General features: G+C 52.8%; 3 protein-coding genes across 5 annotated transcripts in view; 2 read left to right on the top strand and 1 right to left on the bottom strand.

Annotated features, from left to right (window-relative positions):
• SYCE2 (synaptonemal complex central element protein 2) overlaps positions 1 to 8,469 on the top strand; it is a 20,722-nt gene extending 12,253 nt beyond the window's left edge. The window contains exons 3-5 of the mRNA XM_019664228.1: positions 5,771 to 5,981; positions 6,879 to 7,067; positions 8,157 to 8,469. Of these exons, the coding sequence (XP_019519773.1) occupies positions 5,771 to 5,981; positions 6,879 to 7,067; positions 8,157 to 8,204 (448 nt within the window). The 3' untranslated portion in view covers positions 8,205 to 8,469. The remainder of the gene's footprint in view (positions 1 to 5,770; positions 5,982 to 6,878; positions 7,068 to 8,156) is intronic.
• On the bottom strand, positions 7,496 to 14,037 carry GCDH (glutaryl-CoA dehydrogenase). 3 transcript variants are annotated; one of them, XM_019664225.1, is made up of 12 exons: positions 13,931 to 14,037; positions 13,716 to 13,845; positions 13,602 to 13,637; positions 13,184 to 13,327; positions 13,000 to 13,062; positions 12,570 to 12,740; positions 11,686 to 11,815; positions 11,388 to 11,604; positions 10,822 to 10,925; positions 10,454 to 10,579; positions 9,971 to 10,131; positions 7,496 to 8,071 (listed from the first exon to the last, which is right to left on the bottom strand). In XM_019664225.1, exons 2-12 carry the CDS (start codon positions 13,804 to 13,806, stop codon positions 7,998 to 8,000), a joined length of 1,317 nt encoding a protein of 438 aa, XP_019519770.1. In that variant the 5' UTR covers positions 13,807 to 13,845; positions 13,931 to 14,037; the 3' UTR covers positions 7,496 to 7,997. The 3 variants fall into 3 exon arrangements, with proteins under 3 accessions (XP_019519770.1, XP_019519771.1, XP_019519772.1); XM_019664226.1 differs by lacking the exon at positions 13,602 to 13,637; XM_019664227.1 differs by lacking the exons at positions 13,602 to 13,637; positions 13,716 to 13,845; positions 13,931 to 14,037 and adding an exon at positions 13,475 to 13,589.
• Positions 14,038 to 19,181: 5,144 nt separating this feature from the next.
• Positions 19,182 to 22,509, top strand: KLF1 (KLF transcription factor 1). Its single transcript, XM_019664135.1, has 3 exons — positions 19,182 to 19,306; positions 19,954 to 20,776; positions 21,804 to 22,509. Exons 1-3 carry the CDS (start codon positions 19,220 to 19,222, stop codon positions 21,977 to 21,979), a joined length of 1,086 nt encoding a protein of 361 aa, XP_019519680.1. The 5' UTR covers positions 19,182 to 19,219; the 3' UTR covers positions 21,980 to 22,509.
• The last annotated feature ends 266 nt before the right edge of the window (positions 22,510 to 22,775 follow it).

The raw sequence follows: 22,775 nt of genomic DNA, 5'->3' as shown, positions 1-22,775 counted from the left end.
GCCGGCCCATGGACATATGTTTTTATTTCTCTTGGGTAGATACCTAGGAGGGGAAATGATGGATCAGAGAAAAGACATGCTCAAGTTCCTATTATAAAAAGACACTGGCCACTTTGTGGAGAATAGGCAGGAGGGGGCATGAGTAGATGTTGGGAGATCAGGTGGGAGGCTCCTGGGGGGTGGCATCTAGCAGGGCAGATGGAGAGAAGCTGGGGGGATGGGGAGTGGTGTCATTTAGTTGGGCATGAGGAAGGGCATGTGTCCAGGATGTCTCCTGGCTTGTGTGCTTACAAAACAGTGAGGAGGCTGGCATGTCAGGTGTTGTGATTGGCAGCAGGGATACCCAGATCCTGATCTGCTGTGGTCTGCTGGAGGTGGCTCCTACCAGCTCGCAAGAGCTAGTTCTACACGTCTCTTCTCAACCTGGCATTTAGTGACTTCATATTGGTAGCTTGAAATTGGCTACAGTGGGATTCTTTGCACCATGGAAATTGGCAATTAGGGTTTTCTTCTCCCTCTGCCCACCCAGGGAGCCAGTTGCTAAATGCTTACCAGCACACCACTGGCTCCCCGCTTTCTGTCTTGGGGTGGTTTCCAGCAGGTGGTGGTTTCACTGGCCAAGGCGAAAGCACAAGTTCCATTTTGCCCTTGTTGAGTTTGCGGTGGCTGGGGATATTATGTATGTGAACATGTCGGGGATACATTTGGACTTTCTGACCCAGAACTCAGGATGCAGCCAGGGGCTGGAGATGGCACTGTGAGAGTCACTGTTTCAGTGGCAGCTGTGAGGTGAATGAGCTCATCACATGGGGAGAGAATGAGAGGAGGCCAGACTCAGGGCCCTGAGGACTCCAGGCCTAAAACCAGCTTCCCAGTACCTCCCAGCTTCCTTGGTTGTAAAGCAGGCTGCAGGGTGGGGTGGTTTCCAAGTATGTGCTATCAGGTGGAGACCAGAAAAAAGAAGGAAATGACTGAAGTCGTTTGTTTGATAACATCTTCCTGCAAATAGCATGTTTAGTTAGACCCTGATCTAAGTGGTGAACAGACAGACAATTGCAAATCATTGTGAGTCTTCAAGGAGTTCCATCAGAGTTTTGGGCCGAAAAAACAGATGGATTAGAACCAGTACAAGAGCCAGTTAATAGACCCAGCAGCAGACACTGAGCAACATGATTAAAATATGAACGTGTTTGGGGAGAGAAAAGCAGAGAGTGAGGACCGGCTCAGCGGCTTCGTTTCAGACCTTCCTCCTTCCTGGCTGTACTTCAGCAAAACCTCGTTTTGCCCAAGCGCCAGAGACTCTGTTGTGTTCTTCCTTGAATGTTAGATTAGCTTGCCTGCCCTCCAGGGACTGCTGCCTGCGGTGGTCATAAGTGGCTGGTGGATTGTTTACTTGTATATCTGTTAGAGGCCACGGAGGGAGGGCCCCACCAGCGGGCGGTTCTGGCTCAAATACCTGCCAATCACAGCTTTACCTGGAGCAAACAGATGGTCTCTTCGCTTAGACCCATTTCCTCCGCAGTTCCCTGGGCCCCCTGCCAGCATGGGCCCTGCTCAGTAACTATGTCCTAATCCTCACAGCCGAATTAGGGACTTCTTAAAAGGACAGACCATAATAGATGAGCATGGCGATGTGTTCACAGCCCCCACTCTGAACACCCACTGCCCGACCTGCTGTGTTGGGCCGACTTCCATTCCCTGGCCTGCATCCAGAGTTCGGCAACAGAAGCAGGCCCTGGGAAACGGGGGAAGCCAGCAGAGAGGACACCGTGCATTTTGTTTATTAAAGTTAATTGGTGAATGCAGGCCCAGGGAAGCCTCTGATTCATTAGCATCCTGATGAATATGCAGCTGCTGAGTATTAAGAAAAATGAAATGGAAAAGAGTAAATCCCCAAAGGAGAGGTTGGAAAAAATCAAGAGGCTCTCTGCAGACATCTGATGCAGGCCTTTGTCCCACAATGAGATTTGAATGAGCCGAATTCAAATGATTTTTCACAATTTGCATAGCTGCCTGGAAGACCCATTTCCAGCCTCATCTCTGGAGCCTGAGAAAGGAGCAACTTTGAACCGTTAGCAGCTCAAGCAGGTTGTGAGCAATTACAGAAAAAGAAGCACATGGTTCCATCATTGATTTTAATTTCAGGATCCTTACACTGCCAGGTCAACAAGGCAACTGTGGGTACAGGAGGCTTATGAGTAGGAATGTTAAACTCGGCTCCTCTCAGGCAGTAGTTCATTCATTTAGGTATTCAGCAAACATTGGCGATGCCTTTGGTTTGAATAGAATGCCATCCTGTCCTGCCCAAGCCTGCACAGTGCCCTGGAGGGAACCAGGAGCGTCATGAACAGTAGGCAAAGGTGCCATGTGGGTGCACTAGTGGAAGCTCTGAAAGTTGCCTCACAAAATTGGCAGAAACGGAAAGTCAATTCAAGCAAAGGCTGATGGGTTTGGTGAAACTGGAAGGTTCCAAATTGCTGGGAGTGGAGGGTGGAAAGAGAGTAAGGCTAGAAAGAAAGGGTGGAGGCCCAGGGCTCTGGAAGGGCTTGGGTGCTGTGCTAGGGAATTTAGACTTGATCCTGTGGCTGGTGGGGGCTCTCAAAGGCTACGGAGCAGAAGTGGGATATTAGATTGCATTCTAAGGTCACTGGGGCCCAGGTGAGAAGTGATAGGCATGGGGTTGCAAACTATTAGATGAAGAGGAGATGATAGATTTGAGAGAGATTAAAGAGGTAGAAATGAGAGGGTTTCATGACAGGATTATAGTAGGACAGGGACAAGCCAAGCTCCAGGCTAACTGCTAAGTTTCTGGCTTGGGAACCAGGTAGCTTTTGGTGAGGGGGGAGGGAGGACGAAATTAGGTTTGTGGGGAAATGATCATGTTGGTGTGCAAATGTGGAGGAGTTTGAGATGCCTCTGGGGCAGCCAAGTAGAGAGAGCCTGGAGGTAGTTGGGTATGTTGTTGGGAGCTCAGCAGATGTATGGGCTGGGGACGATAAGTTAGGAAGACCTGGAAGTGTGGATGGTAATGAAAGCCCTCAATAGTCATTCATTTGACACACTTTTATTACTCCTACCATGAGGGGTAGGTATGGGGATATGAAGACAAATGAGGTGAGGCCTGGCCCAGCCCTCCCCGAGACTAGAGGGGAGGATGAGCTGCAGGAAGTGACACTATAGGGGCTGAGTGCACCTAACCCAGCCAGGGAATACTTTCTGGAAGAGGCAAGACTTAGGTAGGGAAAGGGACTGCCAGGACATTCCCGGTTGTAAGGGTGCCTTTGGGGAATGGCAGGCTGTGCATTGGACAGGTGGGGGTTTGGGGGGTTGGCAGGAGAGGCCAGCAGGTAGGATGCGTGGGAGGCCTGGCTGCAAAGCAAGGGTGTGAATGAAAGTGTAAAGGGAAGAGAGTGAGGCCAAGGACAGAGCCTGGGGACACGAAGTGTCAGGAGTGGCAGGGAAGATGGTCAACAGCACCATCTGCTGCCAAGAGTCAAGGGAAGTGTCTGCCAGGTGTCACTGGAGACCTTGCCAGTTGCTGCTTCATTTGAGAACTGATTGCAGTGGGCTGAGAAGCAAGTGGGAGGTGAGAAAGTGCGCTCAGAAAGTGTTGGCATCTCTTTCTAGAACCTTGGTGGTGATGGGGAGTAAAGAGGGAGGTGTCTGGCTGAGGGAGGCCTGGTGTTTGAGGGGAGAGGGTGTGTGTTGTGTGTTTTTTAATGCAAGAGACTCAATATGACATATGGGGATGGAGGGGGGAGGAGGACCAGCCAAAGGGAGGTCAAATATACAAGAAGGCGAAATACAGGGGATGGGATTGGGAACCCAGAACACCTTGTCTGCGTGCCAAACTGGGAGTTGGGAAGAGGAAGGGCAATTTGGATACATTTGTGGGGGGGCAGTAATGGGGTTTTTTGGCCTGCACTGTATCTGCTGGGGGGAGGGGAGGCAAGTATGGGGCCAGGGATGGGAGAATTATAATGGTTTGGGATAGCTGATGGGAGGAATGAGAGGGAGGTGACCAGAACACAGACAGGATGCCCAGTGGCCCCGAGGACTCCGTTGAGGCCGGAGAGCTGGACTCTGTAGTGACCTTGTTCATAGGGTCATGATTTCGTCCAGTGTCACTCAGATTCCTGAGTGTGAGAAAAGAGACAGTGCTTGGTTGTGGAGAGCCAGGGTGGGGTTTTGGTGGGTGGATATGACAGCATCAAAGCGAAAAGGGGCAGAGGTGAGGCCACTAGCCAGACTGAAGTGATGGAGCCCCGGGTTTAGAACGGGAGTTGGTGCTTGAGGTCTCAGGGAAGTCAAAAGTCAGGTGTTCCTGAACCCATGCCCCCAGCTCCATCACCATCATACAAAGTATGGCTGTCGTTTTAGAAACACTCTGGATTCACTGTGTTCTCCATGTGCATCCAGATATTACAAAAATCTGAATGTTAAAATATCAGTGTGTCCCACGTCAGGTCTGAAATGGTTTTTTTCTGCCTCACCTCCCCTTAGGAAAGAATAATTGTAGGCTCAGAGGTCCTAAATTGATTAGTAATCCTTGGTCTCACAGCAAAACTTTTTTTTTCAAGAATGCTCATGGAGTCTTTAGTTGGTCTGTTGTTTTCTAGCTGATATAAATATCTGCCTCGATTGGAGATACTTTCCCATGTTGGTATGATCATTGTGCTCTTCTCGGGTGAGGCAATCGGTCGCCGGTCGTTGGTCAGCTGCTCACAGCGGCTCCTGGTAGCTCACACCGGCTACCAGCCGCTCACGCTGGCTGCCAGCCACTCACGTAGTTCACAGCAGCCCACGGCAGCCCACTGCAGCAGGGGCTGCAGCCTACACCGTCATCGCAGGCAACTCACAGCAGCCCAGCTCCAGGTCGAGCTGTTGCTCACCATCTTAGCTGTAGAGGGCGCAGCGTCACTGGCCTTCAATGTGGGATCTGAACCGCAGCCCTGCTGCTCAGAGCTGGTGCTCCCAAGCGAGCTCTTAACCAGCTGAGCCACTCGGCCGGCCCGTTTTGTTTTTAAAGAGCAAACACTTAGAGGCCCTGTCAAGCAATCTATGCAAAATCGTAGATTTTTATGATCTTTGCCCCAATCTATGGTTGTCTCTCCCATACCTGATTTAATAGTTTTTCCTTTCATTAGACTTACTTTTATTCATTCAGTTTAGCTTTATTACATGGCTGTCACTTTCTTGCCATTTCACTGGCTAATGCGACATTTAATTGAATTATATCATTATAGTCCTGTGTAGTGTGGGACAAACATAACTCTTTTCTTTGTGCATTTAAAAAATCTTTTAACATAAATAACTCTTGACAGGCCACCTCATCTGGTGGGAGATGAGATGTACAGGTACACTAGCCCAGGTGGACTGCAGGCTTCAGGCATCACCCAGGTTTGGAAAGGGATGGGAAGGGATGCAGCAGGTCGGTGATAGGAAGATCCATGTAAGAAAGCATCTATGCTGTTTATAAATAGAATTATTGATGCTCATTTCAAAGCAAGTTGGTGTCATAAAATGACTGTGTGCTTTGGAGTGAGGCAGATCTTGTTCTGGAATCTTGGACAGATTTTGTGTGTGCCTCTGGGTCTGTTTTCTGTTATACAATGGGGATACCGTCTCTGCTTCTCAGGGTGGGTGTGTGAATGAAATAAGTGTTACTCACAGGAGACACACAATACTTGTTCTCCTCTCACCATCAAGCTAATTCAGATAGCTCCTCTGGGCAGAGTTTGGCGCTGACCTTGGTTTCCTGTACTTTCAGAAGTCAGGCTTCTAGCCCCTCTATCGCCACCTCCAGTGCCAACTGCCAGCTGATGATGCTGGAAGGGCAGTCAGGACCCTGCTTTTCCTCTCTGGACTCGAGCATTGAGATCCTGAAGAAGAGGGCCCAGGAGCTGATTGAAAACATCAACGAGAGCAGGCAGAAGGACCATGCACTCATGACCAACTTCAGGGACAGCCTCAAGATCAAGGTGACAGATTCACCACCCCACCCCTGTTGAAAGGGGGGCGAGTCCATAGGTAAAAGGTGAAAGGGGAGGGAATGAACCCCTGGTGAGCGTGTTGTGTTCCCAGCATGGTGCCAGACAATTTGCGTATAGTACCTCATTTCACCTTTCCAATAATCCTGTAAAAAGATTGGACCCGTTTTATAGATGGGAAAAGTGAGATTTAGAAGTAATTTGCCTGAGTGCGAGTCAGAATGAGGGACCAAGGTCCATCTGCATTGACTGCCTAGCTCCCTTATTTCACACCAGGGCTAATGGCTATGGGAGTAGGAGTTGAGGCATAGCCTGCATTAATGCAGCCATTTATCCTCCAGAAGTCGAATGGTTTGTGATGGGAAAGTAGGGATCCCTTGACATGGCCAGGGCTTATGTCTAACAAAGCCTGATGTTATGTTCAGATCCAATGTTAATGGTTGTTCTTGATGCTTCTTCACAATGTACAAGGGATCCCATGAATGGGACATCTGTTGATGACAGGCTGATTTTTTTCTGCCCCCCTTCCATTCCTACCAGTACATACCCTGGTACAGCATAGAAAATAAAGTAGAGAAAAGTATAACATAGCAGAAAAAACATGAAAACATTCCTATGATCCTACCACCCAGAGACCACTTTGTTGCATGTGTTGTCTGGTCTTTGTTAGGTACGTACTTCCTAACCTGGTGGAGCCCATACTGTATACATAATTTTGCAATCTTATCTTTTTTAAAAAAAAGCTCTTTTTAAGATAGGCAATTTCATCCCCAGTCACTGGAGTTGTTTACCATTTTTATGATAAACTGCAGAAATCTTAGCCACTTAGAATACATGTCTTGTGATGCCTTTGGTTCGATTATCCAAGAACATGTCATCGTTTAAAAGGTTTCGGACCTGACAGAGAAGCTAGAGGAGAGGATGTATCAGCTTTATAATCACCACAACAAGATCATTCAGGAAAAACTCCAAGAGTTCACCCAGAAAATGGCAAAGATCAGCCATTTGGAAACAGAGCTCAAACAAGTGTGCCACACTGTGGAGACCGTGTACAAAGACCTATGCATCCAGCCAGAGGTATGACTAAACCCATGTTAAGGGGCACTGCCTGAGGATAGTTATAGGGGCTAAGATGATAGTAAATGTCAACAGACACTAAGGACGTTAGCGCCCCTCAGAAGCCACTAACACAGGAAAGCCCTAGGTGCTCCTGCCGTCACACTTGTGGCCCCATGCTCCCCTGTGACGTGGTGTGTTGGAGCTGAGAAGCCGGCCCGTTGTTATTTTCCACTGCTGTGTGGCCAGCTCTGTGGTGACAGAAAGGACAAAGTCCCCTCCGCCCACAGCCCTGAGCCCTGGGTTTACTGATTATAGTAGAGTGAAGATGCATACACAGGCCAGGTCACTGAGGGTGGGAAGAAATCCCCACCGTATCTGAGCACCTCACAGCCCCCCCACATATTCGTTTTTCCTGTGACTGAAAGGACTTCTCAGGTAGTTCCAAGTAAATGTAACCCAACACTGTGGGTCAGATATGCAGACATTTATTATTCTCTCTTCCCCCCTTATTCTGCCCCAACTTCCAGCATAAGGCACTTATCCCCCAGATGGGAGGGTCAGAGGGCACACAGGGAACTCTTGGTGTGTGTGTGTAATGGGGGGTTGCTCAGTAAGACACCAGGTCAGTGGGTCTCACATAAGTTGCTTCTGTGTCACTCTTCTTCCCTCTCCCTGCTCCCCCGTCAAGAGAAGCTTCTGTTCCAAAGTAAGTGGAACCTGTTTCCATGCATGGTTAAAAGTGGATTGAGAAAGTCGGTACAGAGTCCCACTGTCTTTTTAAGGAGCACATTTGAGTGACTTCAAAAGGGAAATTTTGATATTGAAAAATCAGTCTCTCACTTCCCACCATAAAAATTGGCTCTGTCTGCTACCTCCTTAAGTAAGCTCAGATCACAGCAGCTCCCTGGAAGGGGGCTGGGACCATCCGGGCTCCCGGGTGAAGTGTGCTCATTTGCCAGCGGTAAATGCCTGGATCCCCGTGATTGCCCTTCCGAGGATCAGAGCGTGAATGTCGTGAGTGCCTGGAAAAGATAAATACAAAGTCGGTTTGGAGTGTTAACAGCTCACAACTTCCCTTTAAAGTCAATCTTCATGTCCCCTCCCCAGGCTACTACTTTGAAAGAAGAACAGACCCACAAAGATGGCGCGTGCTGACAGCTTCTGGGAGAGTCGCCTCGTAGTGACAGCCACCAAGAGATGGCTCAAAGGCCACCATTCTGGCCACACTTAGAAAATTGTTTTTCACAGTTCTGTAATGCATCTTGGCAAAAAAAAAAAAAAAGAAAAGCTCCTTGTGCCAGACCCAAAAGGCAGCAAGTCCAGCCACCACCATGGGCCCAGCTTTGGTGCCCCCCACATGTGGCAAATTCACCCCATCCCAGCCCTGCACAGTTCATTAAATGTTTGATTTTCAACCCAATCATGCTTCCTTCCCATGGAGGTAGAGAGCTCTGACGGACTCGAGAAACACATCAGGCCCTTTCTCACCCACAGGAGGGAAAGGAAAGCAAACTTCACATAATCACTTGTCCCAGCTGAGGCCACCCCTCTTCCTGAAGCCGCCACCCACATCCCACAGCGCAGAAGGCAGAGGTTACTCCCTTTTGTGGAGCAAAATAATTGTTTACTTTCTAAAGTGCATACCTGGCACTGTCCCTCCCCTTCTAAAACAATCTGAAGGTCCCCTCTGCATAGCCTTGGTGTCATTTCTACACCTGTGATCCCCCACCCCTCCCTCTTGCATTTTGTGGAATGTCCCATTCAGAATAGCATTCAGAAGCTATTTTACCGTCTGGGCCCAGGGAGCTCCTGCACCTCCCTCAAGGCCTAACTCTGTTCCATTTTCTTAAGGGACAAGTACCTGCCCCTCTTACATCGCCCTTGATTTCTGCCTGGCTCATACTGGATTGTACTTTGTCCTCCTTTTTTTTTTTAAGATTTTTATTTTTATTTATTTATTTTTTTTTAATTGGTGAATTGGGGGGATGGGAACAGTGCTGGGGAATTGGGGGAAGGGGAACAGACAAGTTGCTGTCATTTTGTTCTTCAGTCTAGTTGTGGAGGACGTTGCTTCACTGGCCCAAGTTGGCACCATCATTGCGCTCTTCCCGGGCGAGGCAGATCAGTCGCCGGCTTCTGGACGGCCGCTCACTGCGGCTGCTGGCCGCTCACGCTGGCTGCTGGCCGCTCACGCTGGCTGCTGGCCGCTCACGCTGGCTGCTGGCTACACACGGTAGCCCATGGCAACCCACTGCCACAGGGACTGCAGCCCACGCCGTCGCCGGCGACTCACAGCAGCCCAGCTCCAGGCTGAGCTGTTGTTCAGCATCTTAGCTGTAGAGGGCAGTGTCACTGGCCCTCATATGTGGGATCCGAACCGGGGCCCTCTGGCATCCCAAGCGAGTTCTTAACCATCGCGCCACTCGGCCGGCCCCTTTGTCCTCCTTTTTAATGATCTTTTTCCACATCTGTCTTCCCATGAGGCAAGGGGTTCTGGGCCCCATGCGAGTCACAACCAGTTGCCAGGTGCAAACACCAGTCTGCAAATGGTTTACCATTTTTCTTTCTTTTTCTCTTAACACGGAGTGGCGATGCCAGTGTGTACTCACTCCCTTGTATCACCAACTTAATGAGCATCGTGCCCCACTCTGGGGCTGACCAACGAGGCTGTCGGCAGGCTTGGGAACACCCCTCCCCTGAGCATCATGAAGGAAAGGCCAAAGAACACCTCACCTCCTTGGTCCCAGTATGAGCCATTCCAGATGAGGGATACAAGGTGGGACCTGTCCCAGGTCACACTGCCAGTAGTGACAGCTGGGAGTAGGACTCCAGTCTGCTATCCACTCCTCCTCCCTGTCCCTCTTCCCCAGACAGTGAGGCCAACTGACCATCCCCCATTCTCCAAAGGATTCAGCTCCCACCTTCATAGGTGTTCACGGCCTCCAGATTCATGGCATGCCTGATTATGTGATACTCGTCAGAAATCCCATTCCCTCCCAGCATGTCTCGGGCCTGGCGGGCGATGTCCAGGGCCTTCCCACAGTTATTCCTCTTTAGCAGGGAGACCATTTCCGGGGTGGCCCTGGGAACAGCACAGACATATAACAAGTGTCAATTACAAAGAACTAACCCCACTCTAGGCATCCAGGCACCCCAACACCCTGGGCAAACCAGCCAGGGGAGAACTCCCTGCATTAGTCATAGCAGCAGACACCGAGTTCCCAAAAGGGACAAGCAGGGCAGGCCTGGCCCAGCAAGACTAAGAGGGAGAAAAGGGGTGGGTCCCCAGGGACCACCAGCAGGAAGGACCTTTCTCCCCAGGGCCAGCCACCACCATGCCCAGGAGAAGCATGGGGTCCTTCTACCACAGCTACCCTCTTCCTCCCCCCACAAGCAGCCCCTACTTGTCTTGATCCTTCAAACGGCCGAGCTGCAGGCAGGCATGAAGGCCCAGCGTGATCTCAGTGAGCATGTCTGCCAGCTTCTTCTGAATCAGCTGGTTCCTGGCCAGTGGGACACCAAACTGGATCCTAGGTAGGCAAGGTGAAGGAGCATTCAAGAGGGGGTGCCTACGGGCCCAGAAAGCCTTCCCAGGCTGCCTCAAGCCCCACTGAGCTCACCCTGGCCCTGTCATTGACTGAGAAGGACTTCCCTGGCCATTTTACAGAGCAGGGAACTTAGGTCTGGTGGATGGGGGCTAGGGAGTCGCAGGTGAGGTAAAGGATGGAATGTGACCCCGCCCCCAGGAGCTCTCAAGGCAGCCCCCACTCACCTGTCCAGGGTGTACTGCCGGGCTGTGTGCAAACAGAACTCAGCGGCTCCAAGCACGCCCCAGGCGATGCCATACCGGGCATTATTTAGGCAGCCGAAGGGACCCTGTAGGATTGAGAGGGGGCCTCAGCCCCACCCGGAAGGAGCTGAGAGGGCCTGTGCAGAACCAACTCTGAAGTAGGGGGACACCCCCTCCTCAGACACTCAGACACTGAATCAGGGAGGCTGTTTAAATCACACATGGCTCTGCTACCAAAGCTCATGTATAACAGGCCTTGCTCAGTGCCTGTTTGCACACAGTTCCACTCATCCTAGGATCTGGATTGGCTGGTCAAATCTAGGAGCTGACATAAGGAGACAAGAAGATGTGCATGTGCCAAAGGATTAAGCTGGTTCAGGCCCATACATGTCCTGGGCACAGCCATTATGAACAAGTCACCAAAAAGGGGCAGTACACAGGGACAGTTGTCTGTCTGGTCTCCAGCCGGGTCCCCAGCACAGGGCCTGCCCAAGAAAGGTAAACCAGCATGTGATCTGACACCAGTTCCCAAGATGGCTTCTGCTCACCGCCAGCCCAGAAGCATTGGGCAGCATGTTCTCCTCTGGCACCTCCACACTGTCCATGACAATCATGCCCGTGGCTGAGGCGCGCAAGGAGAACTTGCCCTCGATCTTGGGGGCCGAGAGGCCCCGCATCCCCTTCTCCAGCAGGAAGCCCCGAATGCAGTTATCTTCACACCGTGCCCACACTACAAACAGGTCAGCCACAGGCGAGTTGGTGATCCTGGGGGTGGGACAGGCAGTGAGGGTCTGGCCGCCGTTCCTCAGCTCCTGCCTACCCACCTGAGCCTCCCAGGCCCCTCACCAGGTCTTGGCCCCATTGAGGGTGTAGGTCCTGCTGGATGGGTTATGGCAGGCTCTGGTCTCCATGCTGCCAGGGTCACTCCCGTGATTAGGCTCTGTGAGCCCAAAGCATCCCAGGAGCTCCCCTTTGGCTGTAGGCACAAGACATTGTTAAAAGGCTCCCTGTCCCCATTCATGCCCTCAATTGAAAAGTGTCAGCCTCTCCATCAAGCCAGACTAAGGCAGATCTGGCCCTGCCCTCACGGCACTTTCAGGTGGCGGTGGAAGGACAAGTTCCCCTCTCCGCCCCCTCCCCCCCCACCAGGTCACAGTCACAATGCCATGATGGGAGGGGCCCCACAGGAGTCAGGAAGAAGTCAGCTAAACTGTCTTGAAGGGGAGTGAAAAGGGTTAAGCAAGAAGAGGTGTGGGGAAGTGAAGTCCTGGCAGTGGGAAAAGGACATGCAAAGGCCCAGTGGTACATTTAGAGAATTCCAAGTAGCTGAGTCTGACTGGGGCAGAGCATCAAGAGAGTGGCCCCAGGTGAGATTGAAGGTCAGCAGAGGCCTGCTCACGTGGGGCCTTATGAACCCAGTCAGGAAGTTAAAATTTTAAACTTTGGTCTAGGATGGGGGGTGGGGTGGGGCGGACAAAAAGCAAATCAAAAGGGAGATAGAGAGATGATGGTGGTGAGAAAGGGCCAGAGAGAGTCAAGAGAGACCTAAGAGGGGATTGTCAGGATCAGATGTGGGAGTGAGGCTCAGGCTCTGGCAAGGGATCCAGGTGGCCATTGGTGCTATCCTTGAGGTGGGAACAGAAGGCAGGCTCAGGGGACAGCCCCAGCCGAGTTCCAGACCACTGCAATTGTCTTCTACCAGGCTCCACCAGCAGCAGGAAGCTTCTCACCCAGCAGGGGAAGGTACTTCTGCTGCTGCTCCTTGCTGCCATACACATAGATGGGGTGCATGACAAGGGAGGACTGGACACTCATCGCTGATCTGTAGCCGCTGTCTACCCGCTCCAGCTCCCGGGCCAGGAGCCCATAAGCCACAGATGAGACTCCAGCACAGCCATAACCTGGAAGGGGAGGTCGGGAGGAGAAATAGGGCAATGGGGAACAAAGCCTGCCCAGCTGTCACCAGTGACTCCTGAGATCCAAGAAACAAAGATAGAAAGATACTGGCTCCATCTTGAGGGTTTATTCATTTCATCCCCCCAGTCAGACAGAGGGATAACAGTCTTGCTTTACAGACTGGGAAACCCAAGCTCAGGGAAAGGAAGGGGCTTTCCAGCTCACAGCTGGGGCTGCAGAGTGTGGAGAGAAACTTGTCCCTACCTTTGATCGTGGGGCCCAGAACACCGAGCTCCCCCATCTCTGAGATGATCTCCCTATGAAAAACTGCAAAGGGACAGATGCCCAAGCTCAGGCCCAGTCCTGGCCCACTGGAGCCTCCACCTCAGCGACTGAGGAGGCAGAGGTGGTGTGTATGGGGGAGGTGCCCACCAGCCTGCCTGGGCACCTTCGTTGCGGTTGGCCAGCAGAATGCGGGGCATGAGGCGTTCCTGGCAGTAGGTGCGAAAAGTGTCCCTGATGAGGATCTCATCCGCTGTCAGCTGCTCCTCCAGGACCAGCGGGTCTCTCCAGTCAAACTCTGGACGCAAGGCTGGGAGAGGGAGCAGGGACTCGACTCAGCCCAGCCCAATCGACCACCGCACCCTCGCTCTCCCAGAATCCTCCACTCCAATCTGGTTCTAGGCGAACATGAACTGCAAACAGGACTGGCAAGGTGGCCCTTCCCCGGGAAACTCACTGCCTCAGCGCATTCGGCCCTGGCCTCTCCGCCCCGGCAGCTCTCGGACTCTGGGACGGAACCCACCCGGGGCAGAAAGACAGTGGGGCAAGGGCCGCAGAAGCACAGCGTGACGCGGGGTCCTTACACTTGGCCGGTCGGCTCTGTGTCTTTCCGCCCTTCTCTGCAAACACAGGACGAGAAAATAAACCCGAGAAAGTCCCCGAGCCTCCAGTTTCACCCTCCCCGCCCCAGCACTGACCGGTCTGCGCTGCCGCCGAGCCCCAAGCGCGCAGGAAGCGCAAGCGGTGTCCACCGCTCAGCAGCCGCGAGGAGACACCTCTCAGAGCCATGTGGGCAGAGTTCCAGCGAGCGCAGCAGCCACGACCGACCTGGAGGAGCGGAGGCATCAGATGGAGCGGCTCTCACCCGCAGCCATAGCCCATTGCGCCCCTCGCCACTCACGCCAGTCCCTACCAGGCGCCTCCCGGCTTCCCGCACAGGCCACAAAGCAGCAGACGAAGGCTTTTGACCTCGGGCAGAGTGGGAGGGGCGGAGGCCGAATGGGGCTTCTCATTGGTTCGTCCTGGGACCTGGCTCCTTCACGGCTCTGAGTTTTAAAAGGGCAATGGCAGGCTTTCGGGTGGAAGCTGGAGCGCCCAGGCGTTAGCTCCTTTAAGGAGCGGAACAGGAAAAGGGCAGAGGCGAGTGCGACAACCCGATTAGCCAGCTGTGTTACGGCTCTGATTGGCCCAAAGAGGGGGCTCGGCCCTCTCTTGGTTGGTCAGTTGCAAAGGGATTCTGGAGTTAAACAAGGGAACTGAGGCAGGAGAAAAATAAGTCCTGGGACTCAGGAGGCCAGACCTCGAGGTCACCCCTAATGGGGTGCTGTGTGTGTGTGTGTGTGAGGAGGAATTGGGCTTTGGAGGGCGATTTCAGCCCAACCTGTCTCCTACTCTATCCCAGGAAGCACTGCAGCCGCGTGTGACTGTGTGACTTGGCGTGATTCCGTGTGCTACGTGATTCTGTGCATTTCTGTGTGTGATTGTGCCTGAATGACTGTGTATCTGTATGTAGTGGTACTGACTATGCCTGGGGCTGTTGATTGTGAGTGGTTTTGTGCCTGTGTAACTGTGGCTGTGTTTGAATGTCTTCGTGTGACTGAATGTCTTTGTGATTGGAAGCTTGTGTAATGGTATTCTGTGTGGTACTGTGTGTATGACTCTGTATTTTTGTGGTTTTTCTCTAGGTGTGGCTGTTATCTTTGTGATAATATTACTGGATATTTGTGTGTATGTGATTGTGTGTAGTATATGTGCCAGTGTGGTTTGGTCAATGTGCAGTTGTGTGTGATTGTGTGCCTGACTGTGACACATGCCTGAGTGGCTTTGCTCACCTAGGTCACTTTTAAGAGCATTTGTATGGTGTGCATTTGTCTGGGTTCATTATGCTTCACCATCTCTGTATCTGAAAGACACAAATCTACCGTGACTGGCCCATTCTCAGTTGGGGAAAGTAAGGCCCAGAAAGCAATCACAGACTTGATCAAAGTCACAGTGGGCCAGGTGCAGAGCGGGGACCAGGACTGGGATCCAGGCCTCCTGAGTCCCAGGACAGGCCCCTGCCCACCCAGGAATACTTCTTCCCACATAGACATAGGTAGTTGTGTGTGTAGTGTGCTCTACCTCACACATTGTCTGTGACTGAGTGTGATGGCAGCAACTGTGGGATTGTGTCTGAATGTGATTACTAGCCTGAATGTCCCCAAATGCCTGAGGCCTGGATGTCCCTTGACTCTCCCACTGTCTAGGCCCTTTTTGCCCTCAATACCCAAATAAAATGGTTTGAACCCTCCACTTCACACAGTAGGGAGTCCATCAGCACCTTGAAATGTCTGGGATTCTGCATAACTCTTATTCTAGACACCTGCCTCCTCCTGGAGCCAGTGGCCTCGCTCCTTCAACTCCTTCCTTTTCCCCAAAGCTCCCTGCCTGCCCTGGAGATGTTGTGGGTGCTGCAGTTCTCTATGCTCAGAGGGTGTCAGAGGGTGATGACAGCGTACACACTAGGAAACCCATATCAAAGCTCCTCCCTTGCTGCCCTGTGATATCAATCATTCCTATTGGCCACATCATCCCAGGAACCTTATCTCCCAGCCAAATGCCTCTGTCTCTGGACCCTTATCCGCTTGCTTCATCTTTCAGAGCCAAACATGCCTGGTTTTTTGTTTATTTATTTGTTTGTTTTTTAAGATTTTATTGGGGAATTGGGGTAAGGGAACAGTGTTGAGGAATTGGGGAAGAGGAACACTGTGTTTTTCCAGGACCCATCAGCTCCAAGTCAAGTTGTTGTCCTTCAATCTTAGTTATGGAGGACGCAAGCTCAGCTTCAAGTCCCGTCGCCACTTTCAATCTAGTTGCGGGTTGGGAGGGGTGGGGGTGGGGGTTCCGCAGTCCACCATCCCATGCGGGAGTCGAACCAGCAACCTTGTTGTTAAGACTATGTGCTCTCACCAGCTGAGCCATTCAGCTGCCGGTTGGCAGCTCAGCTGCAGCTCAGGCGCAGCTCACTGGCCCTTGTGGGAACTGAACCGGTGACCCTGTTGCTCAGAGCTTGTGCTCTTAACCAACTGTGCCACCCGGCCGGCCCCAAACATGCTTCTTTAGTGCCTTACTCTAAACCAAGGAAATCTCTCCCTAAGAGAGACTGCTTTCCTCTCAAGGAAACCACTCTAATTCCAGCCATTTTGTTTTATTTGAAGTAAAATTCACATAACATAAAATGAGCCATTTAAAATGTACGGGCCAGCTGAGAGGTTCACTTGGTAAGAGCACAATCTCTGAAAAACAGGGCTGCCAGTTCGAGTCCCACATGTGCCTGTAAGCTGTGCTCTCTACAGCTAAGATTGTGAACAACAGCTCCACCTGGAGCTGGGCTGCTGTGAATGGCCTGTGATGGTGTAGGCTGCAGTGGGCTACAGTGGGCTGCCGTGAGCTACCGTGAGTGGCCGGCAGCTGGTGAGAGTGGTGAGCCACCGTGAGTGGGCCATCCAATGGCCGGTGACCAACTGCCTCAGCCGGGAAGAGCGCAATGATCATAATACAAACATGGGCCAGTGACGTGGTGTCTTCCACAACTAGACTGAAGAACAAAAGGACAACAAGTTGGCTGGCTGTTCCCCTTCCCCAACACTGTTCCCCTCCCCCAACCCCCCCAACAGAATCTTTTTAAAAAATTAAATTAAATAAAAAGTACGATTCAGTGGCATTTAGTACATTCACAATGTTGGGCAACCGCCACCTCTATCTAGTCCCAGAACATTTCCATCATCCCCCAAAGGAGACCTTGTACCCATTAGCAGTCACTCCCCATTCCCTCTTCTCCCCAACCCCTGGCAACCACTAACCTTTTTGTCTCTATGGATTTGCCTATTCTGGATATTTCATATAAATAGAATCATATAATGTGTGACTTTTGTGACTGGTTTCTTTCACTTAGCATGTTTTTCAAGTTCATCCACATTGTAACATGTATTAGAACTTCATTCCTTTTTATGGCTGAGTAATAATATTCCGTTGTGTAGATGGACCACATTTTGTTTTTCCATTCATCTGATAATGGACATTTAGGTTGATTCCACCCATTGGCGATTGTGAATAATGCGATTGTGAATAATGCTGCTGTGAACATATGTGTGCAAGTATTTGTTCGAGTCCCTGTTTTCAGTTCTCTTGGGTATATACCTAGGAGTGGAATTGCTGGATCATATGGTTACTCTATGTTTAACTTTCTGAAGAATCATCAAACCGTTTTCCATGGTAGCTGCACCATTTTATATTCCGACCAGCAGTGTATAAGTGTTCCAGTTTTCCCACATTCTTGTCAACAAATGTTATTTTTTTGTTTATAGCCATCCTAATAGGTTTGTCCAGCTGGCTTTTACATTACTTTTTGCCCCCACCCCTCTTGTAGCACATGATAATTTTTTGTCTTTTTGTGTGATGCATTCATGGTGCACCAACTCCATATATCTGTGGTGATTTGTCTATGTCTAGGTGAGGTTGTGTGCCTTTCCCTATCAGGGTGTCTAATTCCATGTTGGTATGGTTGTCTGTGTTTGACTGAGTGTGCCCCCTATGGTTGGACATTGGTAGCTGTGCAATTGTCTGACTAAATAATTACATACTGGGACAGTGACAGGTGGTGTGACTACGAAAGGTTGTAGGCTTTATATTTTGTTGTGTGTGATAGTGTGTGTGTCTGATGTTAGCTGTGTGCATGACTACATCATTGTGTGTTTGTGAAAGGTGTGTGCAGCCGGGTTTCATGCTTTTGTGTCTGAGGCACATCTGTGTTTGACAGGGTTGTGTGACTGCATCTTCTATAGTCTGGTAACAGCATATCTAGGAATCTCCGTGTGTCTGTTTGGTTGTACCTAAATCATGTCAATGTGATTGTATGATTGTGCATGACTGGATAACTGTGTGTGATTGTGCCAGCGCCTGTCTATGTGATTATGAATTCTATGTCTGAGAGATTATGTGACTACAACATGGTATAACCAAGTGGCATATGGTTGTTTTCCTGTCCCAGAATTGTGTGTCTGTACCTGGTCTATGTGATGCACTGATACAGAATTATATGTGTGGGACTACATGGTCTGTGTGGCTGAGGGACCAGGAATTTGTGTCACTATGTAATTGCATATTGTGTGTTTGTGACTATGAACTGTGTATCTCTGATGTGTGTCCATGTTGCCCCCACCCGAGACTACCAGGGCACCACAGTAGATGTCCCTGGTGCAGCAACTTGGATGCTGCCCCCATGTGGGACAGAAATCAGGCAGCAGCAAGACCCAGGGCAAGGGTGGATGTGAGTCTCTTGCAAGCCAGGTATTTCTTGTGGTCCCATCCAATGGTCCTCTCTCATCCAGGTGAGGGGGTCAACTCCCCCTCCCCAGCCCTCATCACACTGCAGATGTAGTGGCACCAGCCGCAACCTCCACACAGCCCCACTCCCTGCAGCGTCCCTCCCCCCCAGGAGGTGGGGTCCATGGTAGACAGTGGCAGCTAATTGGCAGGGGCTCTCCTGCCATTGGGCTCAGGCCCTGAGAGTTCATAACCCAGGAAATTTCAAGCCAAGCTAACGTGAAGCCCCAGCCCCCAGCCCTGCCACTCGCCAGGGACAGAGTTTTGGCTGTTCTGGGCCCCCACCTGATAGCAGCCTCCAACGCCTGGGGTGTCTGATAATGCTTGGCCTGGCAGGGAGTTCATGCCAAGTCCCGCCATCGGCATCGTTGCTTCTGTTTTTTGGGAAGGGGGAGGGCTGCAAGGCCTCGGTCAAAGAAGAGGGGGGTCTCAAAGCCCCTCCCCAGAATCCCCATTCTGCCTGTCACCCCTTCTCCAGGAAGGTAACTGAGAGCAAGCCCCCAAGTCTCCCCTTATTTGGGGATGCAGTGCCTTACTTTATCCAATACCTGAACCCCCAAACCTCTGAACCCCCAGCCCCCAAAAATCTGACTGGGCTTTGGGTACAGGGTCAGTCTTTAAAGCTCTGCCCCAAAAAAGCCAAGACAAGGTCTGTTCCCTAGAAACAGTGACCATCCCCCCCCTTACCCCCCCCCTCGCCTTGCCTGACCCTTATCAGGGGCTGCAGCCAATCATCTGAGGGCAGAGAGGAGCCCTCCAAGGGGCCATCGGAGCCTCAGAGCCCACGAGGCTACCGAGGGAGAGGAGGCCTGAGGGCTAGGGTGGGCACCAGCCAGCCATGGCCGCAGCTGAGACCACCTTGCCTTCCATCAGTACACTGACTGCCCTAGGCCCCTTCCCGGACACACAGGAAGACTTCCTCAAGGTGAGGCCACACAGGGTCTAGGTGGCTGGCTGGGATCCTAGGCTGCAGTCATAGAACTTAGGGGTCAGGTCTGCATTTGCCCTGGAATCCAGAGACCTGGCCATGACTGGGGGTCCTCAGCCCAGTCCAAGGGTCTGAAGTGGTCTAAAGGCCTATTTTTGTATTGGAAAACTGAGGCTTAGAGCTGAACACCTTGGGGGTCTAGGCTCACTAAGACAACCCCAGGTATCAGAGGAAAAGAACAAAGGTGTCTAGAGGATATCCAGGAATTAGTCTTGGGAGTTAATCTTCTTGGGGTACTGGAAAGCAATGGGAGACTCTGGGGGAAAACTGAGGCAAGGCTGGGCCACCCCAGCCTTCCATTCTTGACTCTGCCACCCCTTCCTCCATGCCTGAGTGCAGCTCCAGATAATGTAAGTCTTATCTCCTATTGCCAGCCAGACCGGATCGACCTCTGTCCCTGAAGCTGGAGGGGGGACAGGGGCAGTGTGAGGGAGTGGGACAGACAGACATCACAGACAAGCAAGCAAGACCCCTTTCCAGAGCCTCTGGCCAGCCTGCTCCTATCAGGGCACCAAGCCCCCTCCGACTCCGGGCAGGGTACCCTGGTGACCCCTGAAGCCTTACGCTACGGCTCCCTCCCGTAGTGGTGGCGCTCTGAGGAGGTGCAGGACTTGGGTCCGGGTCCCCCCGACCCCATCGGGCCGCCCTTCTATGTGAAAGCAGAGTTGGAGGACGTGCCTGGGGAGGACGAAGACAAGAAGGACGTGGCCACCGCCTGGGACCTGGATCTCTTCCTCACCAACCTGCCGTGCGCAGAGCCGGGCGGTGCGCCCCAGACCTGCGCTCCGGCGTCCGGCGAGTGTCCGGGTGTGCAATTCCCACCGCCGCCCGAGACTCTGGGCGCGTACGCGGGCGGCCCAGGGCTGGTGGCTGGGCTCTTGGGTCCCGAGGAGCACCCGGGCTGGGCGCGCCCGACCCCACGAGCCCCGGTCCCTGACGCCTTCGTGATCCCAGCCCTGGTCCCGGTCCCCGAGCCCAAGGCACTGCCACTGCAGCCGGGGTACTTGGGGCCAGGTGCAGGCTCCTCTGGCAGCTACTTCCCGCGGACAGGGCTTTCAGTGCCTGCGGCGCCGGGCGCCCCCTATGGGCTGCTGTCCGGGTACCCCGCGCTGTACCCGGCGCCGCAGTACCAAGGGCACTTCCAGCTCTTCCGCGGACTCCCCACGTCCGCGCCTGGCCCTACCGCGCCCCCCTCCTTCCTGAGTTGCCTGGGACCTGGAACGACGGGTGCGGGACTCGGAGGAACCGCAGTAGATCCAGGAGAGACCGCGGAGGCTGCGCCGTCTAAGCGCAGCCGGCGCTCGTGGGCACGCAAGAGGCAGGCGGCGCACACGTGCACATATCCGGGCTGCGGCAAGAGCTACACCAAGAGCTCGCACCTGAAAGCTCATCTACGCACTCATACTGGTGAGGCAGCAGGGCTAAAGGCGGGGCCTCGGGAGCCGGCAACCAAGAGCAAAGGGCTGGGCAGAGGGAGCTGGGAGCTGGCCTGGACCCTCCCGAGCTGGGAAGGCTAGAGGGCTGAGTAGCGGTGGTGCAAGAGGCGAGTTAGGGTAGAGGGAGGACCTGAAAAACCTGAGGAGCGTTTCAGAAAACAGACAGTTAAGACCTGGGCCAGGGCTGAGGAGCAGAAAGCCTGGCAAGCGGCCTAGGGGATCGGGCTAGAGGAGGAACTGCGGGGAGGGACCAAGCTTGGAATGCCAGGGGCGGGGCCAAAGACACGGGTTCAGGTTTGTGGCAAGACGATTCTGGGCTCAGGGGCCAAACTAGGAGTAAAAAGCGTAGGTTGGCATGGAGGAGGAGCCAGACTGTAGGGGGCGTGGCTGGGGCTCAGGACCCGAGGAGATACAGGGTCAGAGTCAGTTTCACGTGCCCAGAAAACAGAGGAGGAGGGTGGGCACTAGAGAAACCGTCTCAAGGAGCTGAAGACAGAGAGGGGGTCTTGGTATAGAGGCGGGGAGGAGAAAGGGTGACGCTTATGCTTAGGGGTCCGCTGGTGCCAGGTGTACAGACCTGTCCAGGTACTCAGGCGGAGGGGTCAGGCGTAGCAGGGGGAGAGCGTAATTACCAAGGACAGGGCCTGGAACACCAGGTGGGTTTCGAGGCTCAAGGGTCAAGGCCAGGGGCAGGGTAGGGCAGCAGCTGGTGGGTCCCCTGGTGCAAGGGAGGGGCTGGACCACAGGGGGCAGTGTCAAAGGACTAGGGTGGTAGGACCTTAGGACGCTGGGGCAGGTTACCAGGGCACAGGAAGTGGGTCAAATGCAGGTACAGAAGAAGGGTCAGGGAGAGTGATCACCTCCTTAAATTGAATTCACACCCAAGGCGCCTCACTTGCCTCACCCTAGTTTAGTCCAAGGCTGAACAAAGAAGTGCGGCCAGATGCAGGGAGCGGGGTGGGACGGACAATGGCACTGACCGCTTCCTCACCTACCAGGGGAAAAGCCTTATGCATGCACGTGGGAAGGCTGCGGCTGGAGGTTCGCGCGCTCCGACGAGCTTACCCGCCACTACCGAAAACACACCGGACAGCGTCCCTTCCGCTGCCAGCTCTGCCCGCGCGCTTTTTCGCGCTCGGATCACCTGGCCTTGCACATGAAGCGTCACCTTTGATCCCCCCCGTCCCCTAGCACTTGGACCTTCCCGGGGACGGAACAAGAACGGAGCCACGCAGAGTGGTTTTCCCTCGAATGGACCCTCTCCCAGACTCATGGCCCCACAGATCCACCGAAAGATCAAGGACTGGCCTATAGACAGACCTGGGGGAGCCTCCAACGGAAGCTCCTACATGTCCTTAGCTACAAGGAGCCACAGAGATTTCCTACAGACGCAGACCCAACGGAACAAAGCTCCAAATAAATGGACTCAGATGGACACTCAAACACTTGGGACAGGAGACAGACCCTCAGAAAGCTGGGCCCTCAGACCAGCTCACAGGCAGCCCTGGACAGCGGGAGGGGTTGTGGGGTGAAGTTTCTCAGAGACCCTGGGTCTAGAAAGGGTCTTCACACCTTGACTTCTGAAGCTCCGCATAGAGGCTGGCATCAGCGGTGAATGGTTATGGGTCCTATAAAACTGCCCTTCCTAGATAAAGCTTCGGCGTTGGCCTGACTTTGTGAATTTTGAGTGCTGGAAGATGGGAGGAAGCTGTACCTCCAGAGGTGATATTGGGGGGCCATACACACCCTCACATCCTTATCTGCTAAACTTCAGCGACTCCCCTCGTTTATTGCAGGCCTTATGGTCCCTTCTCCCTCCAACCCAAGATCAGGCTACATCCTCCTTGTCTCCTGCCTTGAACCTCAGGGACCTTCACAGGGACCATCTCCCTCCATTTAAGAGCCCTCAGCCTGGCCCCAGAGCCCCAGTACCCTTCACCCTACCATGATCCACAGTGACCCCTTGGCTA

The sequence above is a fragment of the Hipposideros armiger genome, unplaced genomic scaffold, assembly GCF_001890085.2.
Source record: "Hipposideros armiger isolate ML-2016 unplaced genomic scaffold, ASM189008v1 scaffold_417, whole genome shotgun sequence".
NCBI lineage: Eukaryota > Metazoa > Chordata > Mammalia > Chiroptera > Hipposideridae > Hipposideros > Hipposideros armiger.
This window is presented reverse-complemented; position numbering and strand designations above follow the sequence as displayed.

Excerpts from the sequence above, each read along its gene's own strand:
- GCDH (XM_019664225.1), bottom strand. The coding sequence starts at position 13,806 with ATGGCTCTGAGAGGTGTCTCCTCGCGGCTGCTGAGCGGTGGACACCGC. Across the intron at positions 10,132-10,453 it reads CGTTTGAAGGATCAAGACAA|GGCCACCCCGGAAATGGTCT; the intron begins GTAGGGGCTGCT and ends TGCTGTTCCCAG. Across the intron at positions 8,072-9,970 it reads GGCCGTGAACACCTATGAAG|GCACTCACGACATTCACGCT; the intron begins GTGGGAGCTGAA and ends TATCTTTTCCAG.
- KLF1 (XM_019664135.1), top strand. The coding sequence starts at position 19,220 with ATGGCCGCAGCTGAGACCACCTTGCCTTCCATCAGTACACTGACTGCC. Across the intron at positions 19,307-19,953 it reads CACAGGAAGACTTCCTCAAG|TGGTGGCGCTCTGAGGAGGT; the intron begins GTGAGGCCACAC and ends TCCCTCCCGTAG. Across the intron at positions 20,777-21,803 it reads TCATCTACGCACTCATACTG|GGGAAAAGCCTTATGCATGC; the intron begins GTGAGGCAGCAG and ends CTCACCTACCAG.